Raw genomic sequence first — 22,231 nt, 5'->3', positions numbered from 1 at the left:
TGAAGTATTTTAGCTTTTTGATTATTGGGATCCATAAATGTATAATAATCTTTTTCAAATCTTTATAATTAAATTGACTCTTGGTAGGAGAACAAAAGCAAGCATAAAAAGAGAATCTGTTTTCCATAGCTTTTCCTGTATAGAATAAAATGGTACTTAATAAGAAGTAAGCAAGCAGTGATTGGGTAACATAAATCAGAGCTAGCACATTGAGTTCTTTTACTGAGTAGCTTGTTTCCTGATATTAATTTCGGCAACAGGGTGTTCTCAGACATCTCCCTTCCACTTAGGAGAGCTGCATTCTTATGTCAATGCTGCTCACTCTCATAACGGCTGGACAGCTCAACTTACTAGAGCATATTCATTCAGTATGCCTCTATTGGGCACACACTATATGTGCAGTGGGGCTAGGCACTCTGGGCAGAGTAAGATTTAGTCCTAGTCCTCCAGCTAGGGTCATGGGTCAGTTCAAGGGTCGTGGTAGCACTGTAGGAAAGTTAAACAAGAAGTTAATAATATCTGATGTGGTTTTTTTTTTTGCGGTGCGCGGGCCTCTCACTGCCGTGGCCTCTCCCGTTGCAGAGCACAGGCTCCAGACGCGCAGGCTCAGCGGCCATGGCTCACGGGCCCAGCCGCTCCGCGGCACGTGGGATCCTCCCAGACCGGGGCACGAACCCGCGTCCCCTGCATCGGCAGGCGGACTCTCAACCACTGCGCCACCAGGGAAGCCCTCTCGTCATTCTTTATCCTCAGTGCCTAGCACAGGCCCAGTACTTAGTAGATGTTCAGTAAATATTTGAACAAATCAGTGAGTTAGTGAATTCAGGAATGAGATCAGAGAATGATGAATAACTCTCTATTGGATCAGGAAGTGAATGAGCTCAGCTGCGGGGATCAGTCATGCCTTCGTGACGTGGGTAATGACACTTGTAACCGTCTCTTACATTTCATATATTACTCGGGAAAAAAGCACATCAAATTTTAAGTTTCTTCATAGTTACAACTTTCTCATACAACTTCTCGATTTTCTCAGAATTTCTATTTGTCTTTCTCGATTAGAAGAGACATACAGTTTCAACTCATCAAGAGCACACAGTCATACTTCTGGATTATGAATCACACACTTTGGGTGATTCTTCTTTGTTCTTCAAGCACTCTTCTGACTTTCAGGTATAGTTTGAACAGATCGCTTTCCAGTTACACAGCCATTATACTGAGGTTTCTTTTCTTTATGGTTCCTCTGTTTGTTATGGTCAGTATCTTCCTCTTTGTGGATTTTTCACCTTTGCTCTCATCATTTTTTTTTTTTCCAAAAGAGTGTAAATTCAACTCTTAGAGCTGTCCAAATATATCTTTAGTTTGCTCTCATACATGAGGTGTTTTGACTGGTTATAGAATTTCAGATTTAAAATCATTTCCTCTAGAATTCTGAAGACGTTATTCTAGCATCGTTTCTAGCAACCCGTGTTATAGACAAAAAGCTGTATACTTATTCATTCCTTTCTTCCTTACTCTTTGAATAAAGAAATATCACCAGAATAGAATGTATATACATACAGGATAGACGCACATATAATGTGTATGTATGTGTGTGTGAGAGAGAAATAATTATTTCAGGTGAGTCTTTCAATCTAAAGACTTGAGTCTTAAATTCTGTATGGCATCACTTACATGTAGAATCTAAAATAATACAACAAACTAGTGAATATAGCAAAAAGGAAACAGACTCACAGATACAGAGAACTAACTAGTGGTTACCAGTGGGGAGGGGGGTGCAATGTAGGGGTGGAGGAGTGGAAGGCACAAACTATTCGGTGTAAAATGGGCTCAAGGATGTTTTGCACAACAGAGGGAATATAGCCAATATTTTGTAACAACAAAATGTAAATGGAAGGTAACCTTTCAAAATTGTGTAAATTTTTTTTTTTTTTTTTTTTTTTTTTTTTTTGCGGCTCCGGACGCGCAGGCTCAGCGTCCATGGCTCACGGGCCCAGCCGCTCCGCGGCATGTGGGATCTTCCCGGACCGGGGCACGAACCCGTGTCCCCTGCATCAGCAGGCGGACTCTCAACCACTGCGCCACCAGGGAAGCCCATCAAAATTGTGTAAATTTTTAATTAATTAAGGTAAATAAATAAAGACTTGAGTCTTTAACTCAAGGACATTTTCTCTCTCTCTCTTTCCTTCATCTTCTATTCTCTATTTTTCCCCCTCTGGAAGTTCCACTTGACAAATATTAAATCTCCTGAGTCTATCCTCTCGGGCTTAATTTTCCTCCTGTATTTTTCATCTCCCAGTGGACACAGTGACCTGGAGTGTTTTGCTGAAGGCCTCTTTCCCACACCTGAACTCAGGGCTGCCCACTCAGGCCTCTCACCCAGTAGGAGGCCGGCTGGGGAAACAGACCTACACCACCTCTGCAGGAAACAACGCAGTTTGGGAAACATAGTTTTGTTCCAACCAACAAAAATCTCAAAACCACTTAAAACTTCAATGCACTTTGCCTGAGTATTCCTACTTTGAATATAAGCTTTGGTTGTACACTTCTTAATTTAGCAAATTCTAAGCTTTGCCCTGCATATCTGCTTTACATTCTAATATTATTCTCTACCCATATACTGATGCCAGATACACACTGAGTTATTATTGATAATAAGCTGTTCGATACTTCCTCTATTGGATTCATTCCTTTGCTGGCCTGTGTGGGTGCAAGATAAGATTTTACTTTTGAAAATATTTTCAAATACTTGCAATTACACTTAAACGCCAGAATAAATAGTTGCAGAGTGCTTTTTTTTTTTTTTTTTTTTTAAGTATATCAAGAGATCCAACAGCATCCAAGTTTAGGCCTTTCAGAGAGCAAAACCAGCAGAAGAGAGTCCAGCTGGCTGGACTCAACTCCAAGCATTAGTTCTTCAGTGAGGGTCTCAAGGTTTTTCTATCCCTCTCCATGCCGTGGGGAAGGGGGAGAGGATTAAATTTGTATACAGATGCAAAATACAATGGTGACCTATGATCATAATTCATATAGCTAATTTCATGTACTTTGGCCAATTGTATCATGTTCCCAACAGGTCCAAGAAATTTCCCCTTCTGTAACCTGAGGTGCGGGGACGCCAGGGTCAGGGCCTCCAAAGGTAACCACAGGGGTCATTCAGGGTTGGCTTGCTCCATCAGGACGCCGCCCCTTCTTCTCGCCTAAGTAGGAGAGGACGCCCACCAACAAGCACCTCCCCTGAGGCCCAGCTGCCCCGCACGCTCAGGAGCCAGACCATCTTCTTCAGGTGTCCTTGGAATGCATTGCTGGGGCTGGGACTCCGGCCTATTCCCGCCGGCTCGCCTTCCCTTAGTGGGAAACCCAGGCTCCACGCCCTGAATACCCATTGGTAGCCAAGACTGGCGACCCTCCCGCTGGTGTGCGGGTGGCGGGCGAGGCCACTTCGCTCCTTAAATAGCCCCTTCTCTGAGGGCTGGGGAATATGAATATGCAACACAAGCTCCCCCAGACGCCACTGGACAGGCGGCCTGTTTAATATTCATGACGCCTCGTGGGCCTTCAGGACGCTAACAAAAGAATCAAGAGATGTTAGGGGGGCGGGCTCCACGAGGCAAAGCCTCCTCTGATTGGTTGTTCTTGGAGGTTGCCTTCGATTGTGGGGTGTGAAAGGTGGAGCTGCAAGTTTGGCATAGGGCGGGAGATTTGAATACCCATTTTCTGTGTTCCAGGCTGTGCGGAAGTGCTTTTTTTTTTTTTTTTTTTTACCAGCACTACAACCATAAAGAACATATTCCGAGCACTGTCCTCTTAGTTTGAGAGCTCCAATCCACTCATTTTCTAGATGGAGCAATTACTCCTGACTCCTAGCCTGGGTTCGGCCACCGCCCCCGGCCGGAAGCTGAGGGGCGGGCCCAGGATGGGAGACCCGGGCCCTCCTCCTATCTCCTCCTATTAATTCCTCGCGGCCGGGGCAACCCCAGGAATCTCTCGTGGCTAACTCCATGCAGCGCCGGGCTTGTGGCTTAGTGGTCCCGGGACGGCCTGCGGCTGCGAGGACCTGAAGCCATCGTCCAGCCCAACATCGCTGTACACCTGGGGAGTCCGAGACCCAGTGAGAGCAGTGCGGCCCGAGGTGGCCCAGCCCGCAGCAGGACCAAGGCCAGTCGCAGGTCTCCTGACTCCCAGCTTGGTGTCCCGCGTCTTCGTGGTAGGTTGAGATGGCCGGGCATCTGGCCTGAGCGCTCCCAGGCCACATCCCCTTGTCCCCGGCGCTGGGGGAAAACACAACTCGCGCCTGCGCAGAGCCTTCTGGGGAAAACAGCCGCTTCGCGGAAGACCCCGCCCCTTTTGCCCTGGTGACGCGTCTCCGGTTGCCATGGAGACCGCGCTGTTTACAGCCCAGTTCTGCAAGAACCTGGAGCTCCGGTTGGGGTGAGGAGGCTCCCATCCCGGAGTTGTGTAGTAGTTTTTTGTGGCGCTGAGGGTAAGCCCCGGCCCCACACCACCAACCCTTAACTGCAGCGCACAGACCTACCCAATGCCTTGTGCCCAGTGGTATCAGCCCGAATTTAGGTTTAATTTCGACCTCAGCCCTAATTTAGATTTCTCTGAGAGCTACTCAGACTTATCCAGAAATCTTGGGTTAAGTTTTGAGCCCCACACTCACACTTGGCCGAAGCCATAGGAGGGACTGGACTAGGAGACCCCATGTTGTCAGAGGGAGCCGGGTGGCCTGGGGCTCAGCCTGGTCAAGATCTGACTCCAGGTCGCTCCTTGTATGTTTGAAGGACTTCAGAGATCCAGAAGCCTTTAAGAGCAGGCGGTCAGATATATATTTTGGGTGAGATGTTGGTGGGGGCAGTTTTTAGCCCTGTCTGAGGACGGCAGTTCTCACAGTCAGAGCTGTGTGCAGATGAGGTGGGGAAATGTTGGTCTTTCTGCTGCTGCTGGTCTCTGCCTGCTGCCTCCTCATGTGTTCCTCTTCTTGTTCTCTCCTTTTCTTTGTCCTGGGAAGGTTTTGTTTCTTTCATCTGCTGAACAGGCTCAATACCCAGTTGTCAGTTTACAGATGTCATAGTTGTTCTTTTTTTTTTTTTTAAGAAAACATGTCTGGGTTCATCTGTTTGGCAATACCTACTAAAACTGAACACTGCCTTATGACCCAGCAATTCTAATGCATTATAAAAATGCGAGCATATGTTCACCAAAAAACACATTGTCTCTAAATGAGAATATTCACAGCATTCTCATAATAGCACCAAACTGGAAACCCAAATATCCATAAACAGTAGAAAAGAGAGACAAATTTTGGTATAATCACACAATGGTATACTACACAGGAATGAGAATGAACAAACTACAAGGATATGAACAATACTGATAAGTCTTACAAGCATAAGGCTGAACAAAAAGAAGTCAGATATGAAAGAGTACATAGTGATTCCATTTATATTAAGTTCACAAATACCAAAACTAATTTATAGCGTTAAAAGTTGGAATAGGGCTTCCCTGGTGGCGCAGCGGTTGAGAGTCCGCCTGCTGATGCAGGGGACGCGGGTTCGTGCCCCGGTGTGGGAAGATCCCACATGCTGCAGAGTGGCTGTGCTCCGCAGCGGGAGAGGCCACAACAGTGAGAGGCCCACATACTGCAAAAAAAAAAAAAAAGTTGGAATAGTGGTTACTGTTGGGGGGAGGGGGTGAAGAATAGTGATCAGGAAGAGACGTGAGGTGCTGGTAATGCTTATTTCTTGATCTGGGTGCTGGCTGTACAGAGGTTTTCATTTTGTGTACAGATTATGATTTATGAACCTTTTGGTATGAATGTCACACTTTAATAAAAACTGACATTAAAAAAAGGACAGCTTGCTTTCAATGAATCTAAAAAAAAAAAAATTCTGCTTTTGATCAGGACTTTAGAAACCTCAAATGGCCAAACTACTACAACATCCACCCAAGTTCTTGCCCTCAGAGTGGCACATTGCTAACAAGAACCAATACCACAGAGCAGAGGCCCAAAGGTCCCGGTCTGAACGCGTGGTGGCAGAAAGCCAGAGGCTTGTGAATGAAATTGAAAAGACCACAAGAAAATCTCAAAGCGATGTGAACAAGAAACTAGGTAAGATAACATATTTGGTATATTTGGGAACATGTTTGGATGATACTGTTGAGGTATGGCGATACTGTCATTTGCATTTCATGTTCAGGAATGGCAACGTATTATCTTGAAATATTAGGGAGAAACATGTGTATTCTCTGGGCTCGGTCTTTAAGTTCACTGCCCTAAGGTAGAGACATGGTAACCCAGTCTGATTTTCAGCCATTCATCAGCCATTCTTTGACTGATTCGATACATATCTGTTGAGCGTCTAAGCATCTATGGACTAAGCCCTGGGAATATCACAGAGGATGATCAGAGCCTCCGTTTTTGAGGGGCTCCTGGATTGAGGAGGAGAAAGATAGAAAAGTGAATAATCAAAATATAACTAGATAGGAGCTGGGGGAAAGGATACAGAAGTGAGGGCAGAGTCTGCCCTGGAGAATTAGGGAAGACCTCCTAGAGAGGAACACTTGAGCTGAGTCTTTTTTTTTTTTTTTTTAATTTATTTCTTATTTTTGGCTGTGTTGGGTCTTTGTTTCTGTGCGAGGGCTTTCTCTAGTTGCGGCGAGTGGGGGCCACTCTTCATCACGGCGCACGGGCCTCTCACTGTCGCGGCCTCTCTTGTTGCGGAGCACAGGCTCCAGACGCGCAGGCTCAGTAGTTGTGGCTCACGGGCCTAGTTGCTCCGCGGCATGTGGGATCTTCCCAGACCAGGGCTCGAACCCATGTCCCCTGCATTGGCAGGCAGATTCTCAACCACTGCGCCACTAGGGAAGCCCTGAGCTGAATCTTAAAGAAAGAGTAATGCTCTCTTGACAATCCCATTCCTACGAACGCAATGTAAAAGGTGGTGCCATTAAATAAGCAAAACAAGAAGAAAAATAAGATAAAACAAACAAAAGTCCCAAATGCCAAAAAGTGATAAACCAGAGGTCACAAACTCAACAGTCTATCAGAGTTGGGCAGGTAACATAAGGGTTTGAATAAGACCCCTAAGACAATAGGGAGTGGTGGGGACTGAGGGTTCCTGGAGAACATGTGCTCCATCAATTTCAACCCATTTTTTCCCAAGAAAGAATATGGGCCCAATGTTGCCGAGTTCCCTGATTTTTTTTTTTTTTTTTTAGAAAATCTGGAAAGCTGGAATTTTACCCACTTTTTAAATGCTAGCCATTGATTTGATATATTTATAACACTGGGCAGGATGAACAAACACATCTAAACAAAACCTGGTCTAAGGGCTGCCAGTTTTCAACCTCCAATAAACCAAAACTTCATTCAGGCCGCAGGGTTAAATGTTAGGCTTCTCCTGATGGGTTGATGCTTACTCCTGATACCAGCCTATAGGTAGGCCTGATCACACTAGACAATAAAGCATTCTGGTTGACAAGCCGTGTCCCTGCAGACAGAGCTCCCAGTTAGTATTTTAGCATTTTATTCTCAAATATGACCAGATGAAGATCACCAAACATGTGAGGGAAGGTTCTAAAATGGCAAACACTGAAACAAACAAAACTAAAGAAAGTACACAGAGCAAAAGAAAAAATAACACTATAAGATCCTCAGGGAATTTAGAAAAGACATTGCATCTATGGAACAAGAAGACTCTTAAAAAAGAGAACATTCAGAGAACAAGAAAGTGTTCTTGGAAATTAAAAATATGAGAGCAGAATATTCTTTTAAGTCAAAAGAAGGGTTGAAAGATAGAGTTGAAGTATCTCCAGAAAGTAAAAAAAAAAGACAAAGAGCTAGATAGAAAACAAGAGAGAAAAGACAAAATTAGAGGATCCATCTGGGAGGCTCAATACCTATAGGCATTCCAAACCCTCCTACACTGTTGGCAGGAATGTAAATTGGTACAGCCACTATGGAGAACAATATGGAAGTTCCTCAAAAAACTAAAAATAGAACTACCATATGATCCAGCAATCCCACTCTTGGGGACATATCTGGAGAAAACCATAATCTGAAAGGATATATGCATCCCAATGTTCATTGCAGCACTATTTACAATAGCCAGGACATGGAAGCAACCTAAATGTCCATTGACAGATGAATGGATAAAGAAGATGTGGTATATATATACAATTGAATATTACTCAGTCATAAAAAGAATGAAATAATGCCATTTGCAGCAACATGGGTGCCTAGAGATTGTCATATTGAGTGAAGTAAGTCAGACACAGAAAGACAAATTATCATATGATATCACTTATATGTGGAATCTAACAAGTGAACTTAGTTACAAAACAGAAGTAGAGTCACAGATGTAGAAAACAAACTTATGGTTACCAGAGGATAAGCGGGGGGAGGGATAAATTGGGAGATTGGAACTGACATATACACACTACTTTATATAAAATAGATAACTAATAAGAACCTACTGTATAGCACAGGGAACTCTACCCAGTACTCTGTAATGGCCTATATGGGAAAAGAATCTAAAAAAGGAGTGGATATATGTATATGTATAACTGATTCACTTTGCCGTACACCTGAAACTAACAAAACATTGTAAATCAGCTATACTCCAATAAAAAAATTTTAAAAAGTTGTATAAGAAAGTAAATTTATCATAGTATCATGATATCATGGTTTGGGTGTAAATAATATTTACATACCTACAATAATATAAACAAACATTAAATTATTATTTAACAACACGGTGACGCAGCTATATTGGGAAGATTGAAAGATCAGAAGTGTGTTGTATAAGTCGTATAAGAGCAAACTCTTATCTTTCATCATAGGAAATCAATAGGTAATCTTAAAACTGATAGTGAATAAATAGCCATGTAAGCAAATGCCAGAAGAAATACTAAAAGTGTTTAAAAAGAGGTTGCTTCTAGAAAGTGGGAGTGGGTAGGGATGGGTCAGAGAATTGTAATACTTGTAAAACTGTTTGACTTTTCAAACAATATATATTTGTGTCTTTGACAAAATTAAAAGTTATTAAAAACAGTGGGCTTTGAAGAATTAGAGTCAATGGGTGTAGAATGGTCTTTGGATTAATTTGATGTTGAACGTAAGAAGAAATATATTCTTATTTCCCTCCCTCCCTCCCTCCCTCCCTCCTTCCTTCCTTCCTTCCTTCCTTCCTTCCTTCCTTCCCTCCCTCCCTCCCTCCCTCCTCCCTCCCTCCTTCCCTCCTTCATTCCTTCCTTCCTTCCTTCCCTCCCTCCTCCCTCCCTCCCTCCCTCCTCCCTCCCTCCCTCCCTCCCTCCCTCCCTTCCTCCCTTCCTTCCTCCCTTCCTTCCTCCCTTCCTTCCTTCCTTCCTTCCTAACTCAGAGATGTAAAGATGCCCCAAGTAGCACAGCTCTAAGAAGAAAAGAAAGTATCTCGGGTAGGTTTACAATAGCCTTCAAGTTTCTAATCTAAGAGTTGGCTACATTGGAAATAGATTAATCCTGGTGTGACTTCTCTGTGTGCTTCAGAGCAGAGGCTTGAGGAAGTCAGGTTCTGGAAGAAGGAGTTAGATGATAAACTTGAGCAGCTGGTGCACGAGACTGAAAATCTACTCATCTATCAGACCAGATTGGAGAAAGCCCTGGAGAGCTTTAAAGAGCCCTTGCACATCACTGAGAAGTGTCTGGAATACAGGTAGGAGGGAAGGTTCCTCTAATGAATCATCTGTTGTAAGCAGTGAATTGCGAAGAGGTAAAAGCTGACTGTGCTGGGTGATGGGTTAGAATGAGACAAATGAGCAAGTGTTCTTTTAGAGCCTGAAATTATCTCGCATGCCCAGGGTGATGGGCAGCGGGAGGAGCACTGGACTTGGCTCATGTCTAAAGTCTGCTCTTGACTAACTTAAATATAAGTTAGGACTAGGTTTGGCAGTGGGTAATCAGAAAAGGGCAAAATAACATTGAACTTAGATAATTTCTTTCTCTCTCACATTTAAGGAGTCTGGAGATAGTTCAGGGTTGGCATGGTGTGCCACAGTGTCAGGCTTCCAGGCCTTTTCTGTCGTGTTGCTCCACTATCTTGTTGCTCCATGTGCGTGGCTTTTACTCTCAAGGTTACCTCGTGACTCACGATGGCAGCTGGAGCTCCAGCCATTACATCTACATGCCAACAAGTAGTAATAATAAGGGTTTGGCACTCACCATTTCTACTTGTATCCCGTTGACCAGAGCTTAGTCACATGGCCACACCAATAGAAACTGGGAAATGGTGGTCTTTATTTTGGGCAGGCAGAGCAGGTACAGTTACTAGAGGGCAAGTCTGCTCCTATACACAGAGCCACATGGAAGCACTTTGTAATCCAGAGAGCGCTGTGCAAACATACCTTTTTACTATAATTTCCCTCCTGTAAGTCCTATGAGTAGGACGATCCTTTCTGCTCTGGGGTGATGCTGATTTGCAGACCTGATGCCTGTCACAGCCCTAGGTGGGGCACCCTTCTGCCAGCACAGCCCCCTCCAATCGAGTGCATCCTCCACACTAGCTATTGAACGAAGCCTCCCAAATGCAGATCTTTCCAGGTCACTCCATGCTTAACATCCTTTCATTACAATGCTTTGCCCTAGTACCTTCAAAATAAAATTCAAACTTCTTAGCTTCAAAAACAAGGTCCATCATGGTTGGGGCCCCAGTGATCCCTCCAGGGCCATATCTCATCCCCAACAGTGGGATGTACTGAGGGGTGCTGAGCTGCTTGCAGCTTCCCAAATGCACTGTGACTCTGTCCATACTCTTCCTCCTTCCCAGAAAACCCTGTTACCTCAGTGAGCTTAGCCAGGACCCCCTCTGCAGCAACCAGGCAGCAACCTCCCAGCCAGATTTAGAGAGTTTGTGAGGCACAGGGAAGTAGCAGGTGATCAAAGAGGCCAACATCCAGTTGGCTCAAGTCTACACCTAAGGGTAACTAGGATGTAGAGGACATACATGGATTGAGTACATGCTCCTCTGTGGAAGGTACAGTGCCATCTGCTTTCTTATCTCCTTTGTCCCTTGCCACAGCCCTAGGAAGTACTAATAGTTATGCCCATTTCACAGATGAGGAAACCAAGGCACAGATAAGTTATACGGTGTGCCTGAGGGTCACACAGCTGGTGAGTGGAGACTTCCTCCCTAGTACTATCATGCAGGTGGAAAAGAATAAACTACCAGACAGTGACTGATCAATTTCGGGAGTAAGTGGTTAAAAACATGAGTGATGCCCAGTTAGTTCTGTGACAGGGGGTGAGTTACGTCATCTCTCTGAAGCTCAGTTTCCTCACCTGTACTTGAGAGGTTACGTGAGAAGGAATATCCGCATGAGAAGCTGAGCACAATGCTTGTCTCATAGTAAGTGCTCAGTGGCGGGGGTACTATTAATTCTGGCATCATTATGACTATGACTATTGTTACTATAGAGCATCTTTTTGGATTCAATCCTTGTCAGAGGATCAAGGAAGGAAACATATGTCTTTAAAATTCTAAGTCAGAAGACAGTGTTTCCAATAAACAGGTAAAAAGTAAAAGGCTTCAGAACCGATGGCCAAATTGAGGCCCAAAGTCCAGCTGGGATATTTCAGAGCAAGTAACCAGTCACCGATTAATTTTTCCTCATTATGTTTTGGATATTTTGAAGTCGCATAGACACCAACTAATGTACATCCCCCATCACATCATCCGGATGGATTTGGTCCAGTTGTCCAGACATTTTAAAAGTCAGCAGCCTTTGAGTTGCCTTTCTCCGCGCGTGGGATGACCATCCACCTCTCTCTCGGTCAGGGAGAAGCGAGTTGGCATTGACTTGGTCCACGATGAGGTAGAGCAGGAGCTGATCAAGGAGGCGGAGATCATCCGGGGGGTGATGGCCCTGCTGACCCGCACCCTGGAGGAGACATCCGAGCAGATCAGGTATGGCCATGCGGGACCTGCCCTCACATCTCCACTGGGCATTATCTAGAAAAGGTGGTGCCCACCAAGGCCATGCTCCATGGCCCAGAAAGAATGGGATTTAATACCCTACAAGCACTTTCCATGCCCCAAGGTGGCCCGGGAACACTCAGAATGAGACCAAGACAACCTCTCATGCATGACAGTCACCCTCTGGTGGAGGGTTGGGGTGCGGCCAGATTTCACCCCTGATTGTAAACTGGAGGACACTGGAGCTGACCTCTCACAAAGATGCCACAGTGGTGACATCAGAAAATGTCACATTTGGAGGGAAGATCTTGAAGTCCTGGCTTGGATATGTTAATTTGTCACCAAGTGTCTAATGGTGTGTGTGTGTGTGTGTGTGTGTGTGTGTGTGTGTGTGTGTGTGAGCGGATGGGAAGGTGGGAGGAAGTGTCGCCATATTGCACTAGACTGGCTTCATTTTCCATGGTGTCCCAAGAACCTGGTATAGGTGCCACCTAGGCATTCCAGAGGGAGAAACCCAGTTTACCTTCTCCCTTCAGGCTGAACCGCTCTGCCAAGTACAGTCTTGAAAAGGACTTGAGGGACAAGTTTACAGCCCTGACCATTGATGATATCTGCTTCTCACTCAACAACAACTCGCCAAACATCAAATATTCTGAGAACGTCATGAGGGTTGAAGCAAAGTGAGTGGGTCCCTGCTGGCCTGGCCCTGCCGTCCTCCTCCCTGCTGTGTGTCATCGTAGTGCTTCTCAGAGAGGCAGGCAGGACCTAGCACATCATCCTGAATGCAGGCTGAGAGCCGGGAAGAGGCAGGCTTGGGGCAAAGGCGGGCGCTGAGCAGTGAGTACCCGGACACAGGACCCACAGGCGCCTCGGTCCTCCGGGTTGCCCCCACTTTAAGAAAGTCTGATATAAAGAAAACTTTGGGGTGGGGGGGTGGCCATACCGTGCAGCATGCGGGATCTTAGTTCCCTGACCAGAGTTTGAACCCACGCCCCCTGCAGTGGAAGCGCAGAGTCTTAACCACTGGACCGCCAGGGAAGTCCCTGATATAAAATCTTTAAACCTTTCAAATTTATTCATTTACCTATTTGCATTTTTAACAAGTAAAAGAATTTAAAAATGTAGAAAGGGCAAGTTAATAATTTCCCCATATGTACTCCTTTCTATCATTATACCCCCTGAGATAACCAGTGTTATCTGTATGTTCTTACAAACATATGTATACACTCACCTACACAAATTTTGTTTCTTTACAAAAATGGGATTATACCACGTACCTTTTCTGTAACATCTAACTTACATTTTTCAAGTAACATTACATCACAGACCTAACTCATTCTAATTTTTAAAACGTTCTTTTTGAAGTAAAACGTACATATAGAAAACTGCACAAGAGTTCCCTGGCGGTCCAGTGGTTAGGACTTGGCAGTTTCACTGCCGGGGCCCGGGTTCAATCCCTGGTCGGGGAACTAAGATCCCACAAGCCATGTGGTGCAGCCAAAACAAAAGAAAGAAAAGAAAAATGCACATATAATAGTAAACAGTTTAATGAATTATCATGGTTTTAGTTCTCTTTTGCTGTATAACAAGTTACCCCAAAACTTAGCAGCTTAAAAACGATAAACGTGTGTTACCTCCCAGCTTCTGTGGGTCAGGAGCACAGGCGTGGCTCAGCTGGGCGCCTCTGGCTCACATCTTATGAGGTTGTAGTCAAGGGGGTCTGCTGGGGCTGCAGTCTCATCCAAAGGCACAACCGTGAGGGGGACCCACTTCTGACCTGGCTCGTGTGGTTATGACAGGCCTTGCCACCCGAGCTGCTCCACGGAGCTGTCCCAGGACGTGGCAGCTGGCTTCTCCCACAGCGAGTGATCCAAAAGGAAGCAAGAGAGAGAGGGCAGCCGAGACAGAAGCCACAATTTTCTTTCAACCTAATCCTAGAAATAACCTCTCATTGTGTCTATTCAGGAGAGATGAGTCAATGAGTTCATCACACATCTCAAGGGGAGGGGACTATACAAAGGTGTGAACACCAGGAGACACAGGGGGTCACTGGGGACCATCTCAGAGGCTGCCTCTAGTCACACAGCAAACAGTCTCCATGTAACCACCAACCAGGCCAAGAAATAAAACATTACCACCAATACCAAAACCTCCACCCTGTCCCCTCTTAATGAATACCTCCTCTCTGCTCCCCAAAGAGAGCCACATTCCTGATTTCTGATAGGTTTCTTGTGCCTCCTTCTGCATTTATTAAATAGCATCATGTACTATGTATCTCGTGTGTCCCTTTCCTTCCAGGCAACATTATCTTGAGATTCCTCAAGTGTTATACAAAGCAGTTCCTTGTCAAACTAGCAATTTATTCATTTCCTTATAGCATTCCAGTACGGACTCATGTTCTCCTATTTTATTCAGTGTGTTATAATCTGTTACTATTATAATTTACTTTGATACTTAACTTGTCTCTACCTATGTGACCTTGACGAAGGTACTCCATCTTTCTGAGCCTCAGTTTTCCTCATCTGTCAAATGGGGGTGTGAAAGTTAGCTCACTAGGCCATCGTGAGGATTAAATGAGAGGATGTCTGTAAAGTACCAGCCCAGAGCCTGGCACAGAGTAAGTAGGTTTCCCCAAAGTGACAGTTATTGCCACTGACAGACCACCGTTCACTCTGCCTAGAGATGGGGAAACGTTCTAGGTGCTTCTGATGGTGGAGGGAGGCTTAACTTCCTGTGGGTTTCCAGTAGCTTGTCCTACCGCCATACCCACACACCCAGCCCAAACACGCTATGAATGGATGCCTGGGTCCTGTTTCAGCTCTGTGAGTCCGGAAGACTGGTTGGACTTCTCCAACACCAACGTGGAGAAGGCCGACAAGCAGAGGAACAGCTCTCTGACGCTGAAGGCCCTCGTGGACCGAACCTTGTCCCAGACGGCCAACGACGTAAGCAGGCAATGTGACGTGGTGGACACCGCATTCGAGAATGGGCTGAAGGAGACCAAGGACGCCAGGGACAAGCTGGCTGCTCATCTGGCCAAGGTGAGCTCCCTGGGGGGACCACGGAAGAGGACCTTCAGAAGGTTTTACCCTGTAAACCTAGAATGGCCTTCAGGGCTTGTGATCCTGTGTACTAAGGAGTAGAGGTCACTCAGCTCTCTCCATCTTAGCAGCAGGCTTTGGGCTTTGGGGGACTGGAGCGGGCCTTGGCCCCGCTCTGGGCCTCTCGTACTCATTGCTGCAAAGAACAGGCTGTCTCCCCTCTCTGGGCCTTAGTTCGTCCTTCTGTGGAGCATAGAGATGCACCGTATGCTCTTATACGTTCTTTTTAAAAAAAAAAAAAAAAAAAAAAGATTTATTTTTATTTATTTATTTTGGCTGCGCCAGGTCTTAGTTGCGTCAGACGGGATCTTTGTTGCGGTGTGCAGGATCTCTCAGTCGCAGCATGCGGACTTAGTTGCAGCACGCGGATTCTTGGTTGCAGCATGCATGCGGGATCCAGTTCCCCGACCAGGGATCGAACCCGGGCCCCCTGCCTTGGGAGTGCAGATTCTTACCCCCTGGACCACCAGGGAAGCCCCTTATACGTCCTTTATGACTCTGAAGTTCCGTGAGTTGAGTGCAACTGATTTCTCCAAACCCAGATGCAACTTTGGGATTCTGGCTTGTTGTCTGGTTATCCAGCCGTTTGCTGGTAACCGGCTCCCAGAGGAGAAAAAAGCCCCTGATGTATAGAATTTGCAGGTTTCTGTGGTGTAAATTCTTCCACCATGGTCAGTTTCAAGTTACCCATTTAACACGGGTCTGGCAGAATTCCTGAATGCTTAACAATTGGAGCCCAGTAAGCCGGCTGTAGCCCATGTCCCTCACCAGCAAGGACCGCTGGATCCTGAGCATATGGGACCGTCCACAGGCTAAGCTCAGGGACACCGGGTAGAGTCCAGTGGAACAAGGGCTGAATGTGGACTGAGGATCTGTGGGCCCACCTTCCAGTCCTGCGACAGACCAGCTGAGTGACTTAAGCAGACGCCTCAAGCTCTCTGAGCCTTCCGCCTCACCTGTAACACTGGGACAGCTACAGCTACCCGAGGTGGCCACTGCTGGCCCACTCCTTGCTTTTCACTGATGGTGAAGCAGCCATGGAGAGCGGAAGGGACCCCAGGTAGCAGGTGCATCACTGCTCTAGCCCCAGGCCTGCTCAACTACCACAACCTTGTCCTTCTGCTGGATCCCTCCCTTGCCTTCCATGAGCCCAGAGTCTAATTGTAAGAAAAGATTTATCTCTGTGATGAGCAGGGCAAACCAGAACGTCATCAAAAATTATACTGCAATAGTCCGCAAAACGACAGGTAGAAGAGCCTTGTGGGTGAGCGTGTAGAGCCTGGAGCCAGACAGCCTGGGTTCGAAATGGGGCTTCAACACTTGCTGTGTGATCTTGGGGAGGCTACTTAATGTTTTGTGTTCTTTTATGAGATGGTCAGTCAAGTGTAGCCATAAGGAGACAGGGGGCTCAGGAAAAAACAAAGTTTATATCGTATTCACAGGTCCTAGAGACAGGAGGCAGGGCTCCCCACGCAGGGCCACGTGGAAAACACACTAGGGTGGCCAGGCGGCAAATGACAGGAGCAAGGGGAAGGTGGAGGCCACGGCCTTTATTGGGGTTTCCTCAGGACCCTCAAGGCAGGGCAAGGGTAGCACTTCAGGATCAGCTAGTGTGAATAACCTCAGTGGGCTCTGGGCTCTGGAATGGTCCCCAGGTGCCTGGCACCCCAGGTGCCTGGGATGACTGAGGCAGAGCACGATGGCCTCCTGGGCTGAAAGGGCAGAGAGAGGAGGGAGGGCTCTGGGCTTGCAGATGCAAGGCCTGCTCAGGCTGGTCCTTCGCCGTCTCTTAAGTATCGAAGAGCCCAGGGAGGGGCAGTTTCTCCCAGCCAGAAAGGTTTTTTATGATGTCAGAACATCATAATGTACAGAAAATTTAAAACATTTATAATACACTTAAGCCGCCTGTTCCTGGGACTTCCCTGGCGGTCCAGTGGTTAAGACTCTGCACTTCCACTGCAGGGGGCACAGGTTCCATCCCTGGTCGGGGAACTAAGATCCTGCATGCACATGCCACGCTGCGCGGCCAAAACCAGAAAAAAACTCCCTGTTCCTTGGTTTCCTCATTGATAAAATAGAGACAGCAACCGTACTCACCTCCCAGAGTTGGTTAGGGTAAGATTAGACAACCCAAATCAAATATTTAGAGCAATGCCTGGCACATACCGATTTTATACACACACACACATACATACGTACATTTACATAGTTTATACATATAATCAATATAATAGATAATCAATAAGAATTGGCCGCTGCAGCAGCTAATAATAGGAACAACAGCAACGATAGTAATAATGGTAAACGTAGCCAAAGACTAGTCAAGAGGCTTCCTGGTGGAGTAAGAACTTAGTCCAGGCCTTGAAAGATGGATCTGAGCTAGGAAGGCAGCGGGGAGGAGGGTCCCCACCGTAAGAGAAGAGGCAAGAAGCTGGGCTTGGCATGAGGCCTGTGAGAAGCCCCGTCCTGCCGGAGGAGATCCCGCAGGAGCTGGGAGCTGTGTGGCTGAGGCCTTGGCAGCAACATCTAAAACGAGCATCCAGGGACTTCCCCGGTGGTCCAGTGGGCGCGACTCCGCACTCCCGATGAGGAGGCCCGGGTTCGATCCCTGCTCGGGGAACTACATCCCACACGCATGCCGCAACTAAGATCCCGCAACTATGAGCCCGCATGCCGCAACGAAGATCCCACGTGCCACAGCCAAAAATAAATAAATGTTTTTTAAAAGTAAAATAAAATGAGCGTCCAAAATGGTCTGGACAGGCTCAAATGATGGACTGAAACAAATCAGGTGAGACTCCCTGCCCCCACCTGGAGATACCAACCTAGGCTCTATGAGGAAAGGCTCCAGCTGGGTATCACCTGGTCAGAAGCCTCCGTGCTCATGAAGAGGCTCGGCAAACGGAGGCGACAGCCTCCAAATTAAAGGATAGGGACGGGCTTCCCTGGTGGCACAGTGGTTAAGAATCCGCCTGCCAATGCAGGGGACACGGGTTCGAGCCCTGGCCCGGGAAGATCCCACATGCCGCAGAGCAACTAAGCCCATGCGCCACAACTACTGATCCCGCGAGCCACAACTACTGAGCCCGCGTGCCACAACTACTGAAGCCCACGCGCCTAGAGCCTGTGCTCTGCAACAAGGGAAGTCACAACAATGAGAAGTCCACGCACTGCAACGAAGAGTAGCCCCCGCTCGCCACAACTAGAGAAAGCCCGCACACAGCAGTGAAGACCCAACACAGCCAAAAATAAAAACAAATAAATAAATATATAAAGAAAAAAAGAAACATTAAGAAAACCAGATGTAATGTGTGGACCTCATTCGAATTCTAATTTAAACATACCAACTCTTACCGGAAAAAAAAAAAAGGACACTGAGGGAAATTTGAACACTAGATTTTAGATAATAATAAAGAATCCTTCTTTCGTCTTGTGTGTGATAAAAAGTATTGTCGTTATGTTAAAAGAAAAAAAAAGAGTCCTTATAACTTAGAAACACATACTCAAGTATTTTAGACTGAAATGATATAATATCTGGGAGTTCCTTTAAAATAAATAAGCTGATGGCAGGGGTGCATAGAGGGCATTATAGATGAAACGAGATTGGCCATGTATTGATCATTGCTTAAATTGACGATGGGTCCATGAGGTTCATTATACTACCTACCTTCATGTATGTTTGGAAATTGCCATGATGAGAAGTTTAAAAAGAAAAACAAGGAAGAAATAAAATTTTAAACTAGTGAAATATTAATCTAAAAACCCGAGTAGCTTCAAAGGAATCTTTTCTTTGCACAAAGCCACCATCAAAGAAACCAACAAAACTCGGATTAAACTGCTCACCCTTTCTTCAGGCTTCTAGGGGGCAGAACTGGTACTGAAACAGAGCAGGACCCTATGGTCCTTGCTCCCCTCCCCCTGTGTCCTCAGCCTGCCATCCGTCTGTGGAAAAACTTCAGCCAAAGAATAAGTTTAATCAGAGAAGTGAGAAAATACAGAAACAAAGGAAAACAGTCAAAGGAGACCAAATAATAATAGTTTAGTCATTAAGCAAAGTCAAAGACCTTTAGTTCCTCCTCAAGGGCTGTAGATAATATTCTGAGCCGTAGCCTGTGAGCTGTCTTGTAGGTACTGAAACCCCCAGCAGATGGAAGAAGTTAACGACATGATGACCAGACTGTAGCCGTGACATAAGCTGCCGCAGTTCTGAGAACTGGTCTCAAGGAAATGGGAACAAACCGACCCTGGAACTGAACAATCAAGATGATGCTGGTCAGACCACTGATGACCAATACCAAGGTGACTGTCAGAGCTGACTGTGCTGTTTCTGCATGTAGCGCCCTCCCTCCGTCTATAAAAGCCCTTGCCCACTGATTGTCCGGTTGTGCTGGGGAGTTGGCCTTTGGACAGGCGTCTGCCCTCCCCGTCCGCCCCCCTGGTTGCCGGCATTCAAAATAAAGCAAACTTTCCTTTCCACCAACCCGGCTTCTTTAATGGTTTTTGAGCGGCGAGCAGCCGGACCCCGCCTTCAGTTACAGTACTAGTGGGTGGATTGGTAAGGAAATAGGCAGCATTCCGTTCATGATACAAAGGTACTTTATACCGAGGTAAACGGGCAGCCTTCAGCCTTTGCTGAGGGAATCCACATATTTGGGAAGGAGAAGAGGCAACAGTGGCCACCTGTGTCCGTTCCATCTGTGAGGTTCTAAGGTTGGGCGAGTTACCTTGCCCATGAGCAATCACTGCTGTAGTGAAGAGGGACCAGACTCTTTCTGGGGTCCTGCTCGGGTAGGTATCGGAGGTCCCCTCTTCCTAACCTCCTAAGAGCGTCTGCTGTGGAGTTTTGAGGAACGCACCCTGGCCTCACCTCCTCTAATCCTTTTTGTAAGGTCATGGAAGAGATTGCCTCCCAGGAGAAAAATATCACAGTTCTTGAAAAAGCCATCCTTGACCAAGAAGGACCTGCCAAGGTGGCTCATACACGTCTGGAGACCAGGACACGTCGGCCTAATGTGGAGCTGTGTCACGACGGTGCACAGTACAGGCTGATCAAGGAAGTCGATGAGATCACCCACAACGTCGCAAGGTAGGCACAGGGCTCCTGGGGCTCCATTTAAACCTGGCCTGTGAGCAGGGTTAGGCGATGTCATCGTGGGTGATGCCGGGCGGGCCTAAAGACCTTTGCATCTTTCGCGTTTGAGGGGTTCTTTTCAAGAGGGCAGTCTCTCCTAACTCCCACCGGTTGCTGCCATGCAGGGAATGCATCCCAATGTTTACATTTTTCTGAAGTCCAACTCCAGATGTTTAGGTAAAATCTACAGTTTTAAATGTTGGCAGTTCGTGGGTTTATCTGCCTTGTGAACATGGCCCAGGGCCGCCAATTTGAAATCTCTGTCTTAAGGAGGAGAAAAGAGGAAGACACATCAATTTGGATCCTACGCTGAATATATGAATACATTTTTCCCCCCGAAATAGTGATGTAGAGCCATAAGTTATTCCCTAGTGTTCTTCCTCTTCTCCTAGATTAAAGGAAACATTAGCCCAAGCTCAAGTAGAGCTGCAAGGCCTGAATGGCAGGCAGCTCGCCCTGCAGGAGGAGATCCAAGTCAAGGAGAATACCATCTACATCGATGAAGTGCTGTGTATGCGTATGAGGAAGTCCATCCCTCCAAGGGGCGGGGATGACCACGGGAAGTGGGCCGGGGGCCTCCATCCGGACACTGTCTGCTGAAAGTCGGATCCTCATTAAGCCATTCTCATTAAACAGTCATAAAACCGTAGAACAGAACTCTCATTTCAGGGGGGCAGAACTTCCAGTCAGCCCACCAGAAAGTCTTGGCTGGGGTTCCAGGCCTGCTCGGGGCCTGAGATTTGGGTGCAAAGCTCTATTCTGCTACTGCTAGTGGTGCTGTGGTTGTTTAAGGGTTAAGTTCCATGAGTTAGCACAGGCCTTTCTTATCACAGGACTTCAGGCCTGGGGGAGGGGGTCCAAGACATTTTAGTTCAGATTTATTTCAGTTCAGAAGTTGGGCTGGATCCCCTACTCAGACCATGCCCATCTTACTCAGGAGAGGACCGGCGAACACTTCTCCTGGCCCTCAAGATTCCTTCTCCCTAGGAAACAATGTGGTGGTTGCTGACTTAGACCCCTGGCTGGTCCAGGGGATGCATGTTCAGTTAATACGGAACTTAGATGAGAGAGGAGCAGCCCTGGGTCAGGAGTCCCCCGCCCCCACCCCGTAAGCCTTCCCAACACCTGTGGGCGTCTCTCTGGGCCTCTTTCTCTCGGGTGAAATTGAGACAGGCTGGGACCTGAGACCCTCTAGTGGAGTGATTGCACCTGAGCAAACATCTGCCGGAGCAACAGAATACAAAGAAACTATAAGGGACTAAAAATAACTATGCACAAAAAGGCCACAAACCAACTGCTATTTCTGAGGTGCCGGGAACAAAAACAGGGTACTGAGCATGATCCCCGCCCAGGGCACCACCAAGGGGGCTGGGCAGACCACCTAAGCCAGCCGTCTGTCCCACCCCCGTTGTTACCCATTTAAGGAAGCAGCTTGAGCCCCCTCGGGGAGAGCAGAGGCACTTGTTACTTGCTTTCACTCCCTCGTGCTGCAGCGCTAATCCCAGTAAAGCCTCGCCCGAATCTCTTATCTGGCTTCTTCTTGATTTCTGTTGATTAAAGAGTCCAAGAACCTGTGTGGGTAACAAAGGGAAAGAGGAGGGATAGGACCCAAGGGCCCTCCAGCTCTTAGGAAGTTAGGGATTGGGGAGCGGGTGAGCCAGGTTGCTGTTTTCTGGGGTCATGGTTACTGACTCGGGGCCCTGGACTCTTTAATCACTAGAAGTCGATAAAAGGCCAGATGAGAAATTCAGGCAAGGCTTTATCGGGCCTCATACTGCAGCACAAGGGAGCGAAAACAAGTCCCAGGTGCCCTTGCTTGAGGGGGGGCAGGCATTCAGATCCGTTCAGACCTTAGTCTCGGGATCGCCAGCCTGGGAAAGAGGAAGGCGAGGTTCCTGGGCTCAGTAGGTAAGCCTTTCCAGTGGGCCGTCCTGTTGCACCATCGCGTGAAAAGGATTTCTGGCTTTTGTTTTCTTTGCTGAATGTAAACCATTTGGCGTCGGTTTTCTGACCAGTTAGTCATCATTCGTAGTGGTTTTTTTAATACT

At 46.8% G+C, this 22,231-nt stretch overlaps 1 protein-coding gene across 1 annotated transcript; it reads left to right on the top strand.

The window, feature by feature from the left end:
- Positions 1–5,922: 5,922 nt before the first annotated feature.
- TEKT1 (tektin 1) lies at positions 5,923–20,783 on the top strand. Its single transcript, XM_065897780.1, has 7 exons — positions 5,923–6,112; positions 9,530–9,695; positions 11,814–11,942; positions 12,488–12,631; positions 14,770–14,992; positions 19,942–20,138; positions 20,576–20,783. The coding sequence occupies exons 1-7, from the start codon at positions 5,923–5,925 to the stop codon at positions 20,781–20,783; spliced, it is 1,257 nt and encodes a 418-aa protein (XP_065753852.1).
- Positions 20,784–22,231: the final 1,448 nt, after the last annotated feature.

This window comes from Phocoena phocoena, chromosome 19 (genome assembly GCF_963924675.1).
Source record: "Phocoena phocoena chromosome 19, mPhoPho1.1, whole genome shotgun sequence".
NCBI classification, from domain to species: domain Eukaryota; kingdom Metazoa; phylum Chordata; class Mammalia; order Artiodactyla; family Phocoenidae; genus Phocoena; species Phocoena phocoena.
Note: the sequence above shows the minus strand (reverse complement) of the source record. Positions and strands in the feature narration are given on the sequence as shown.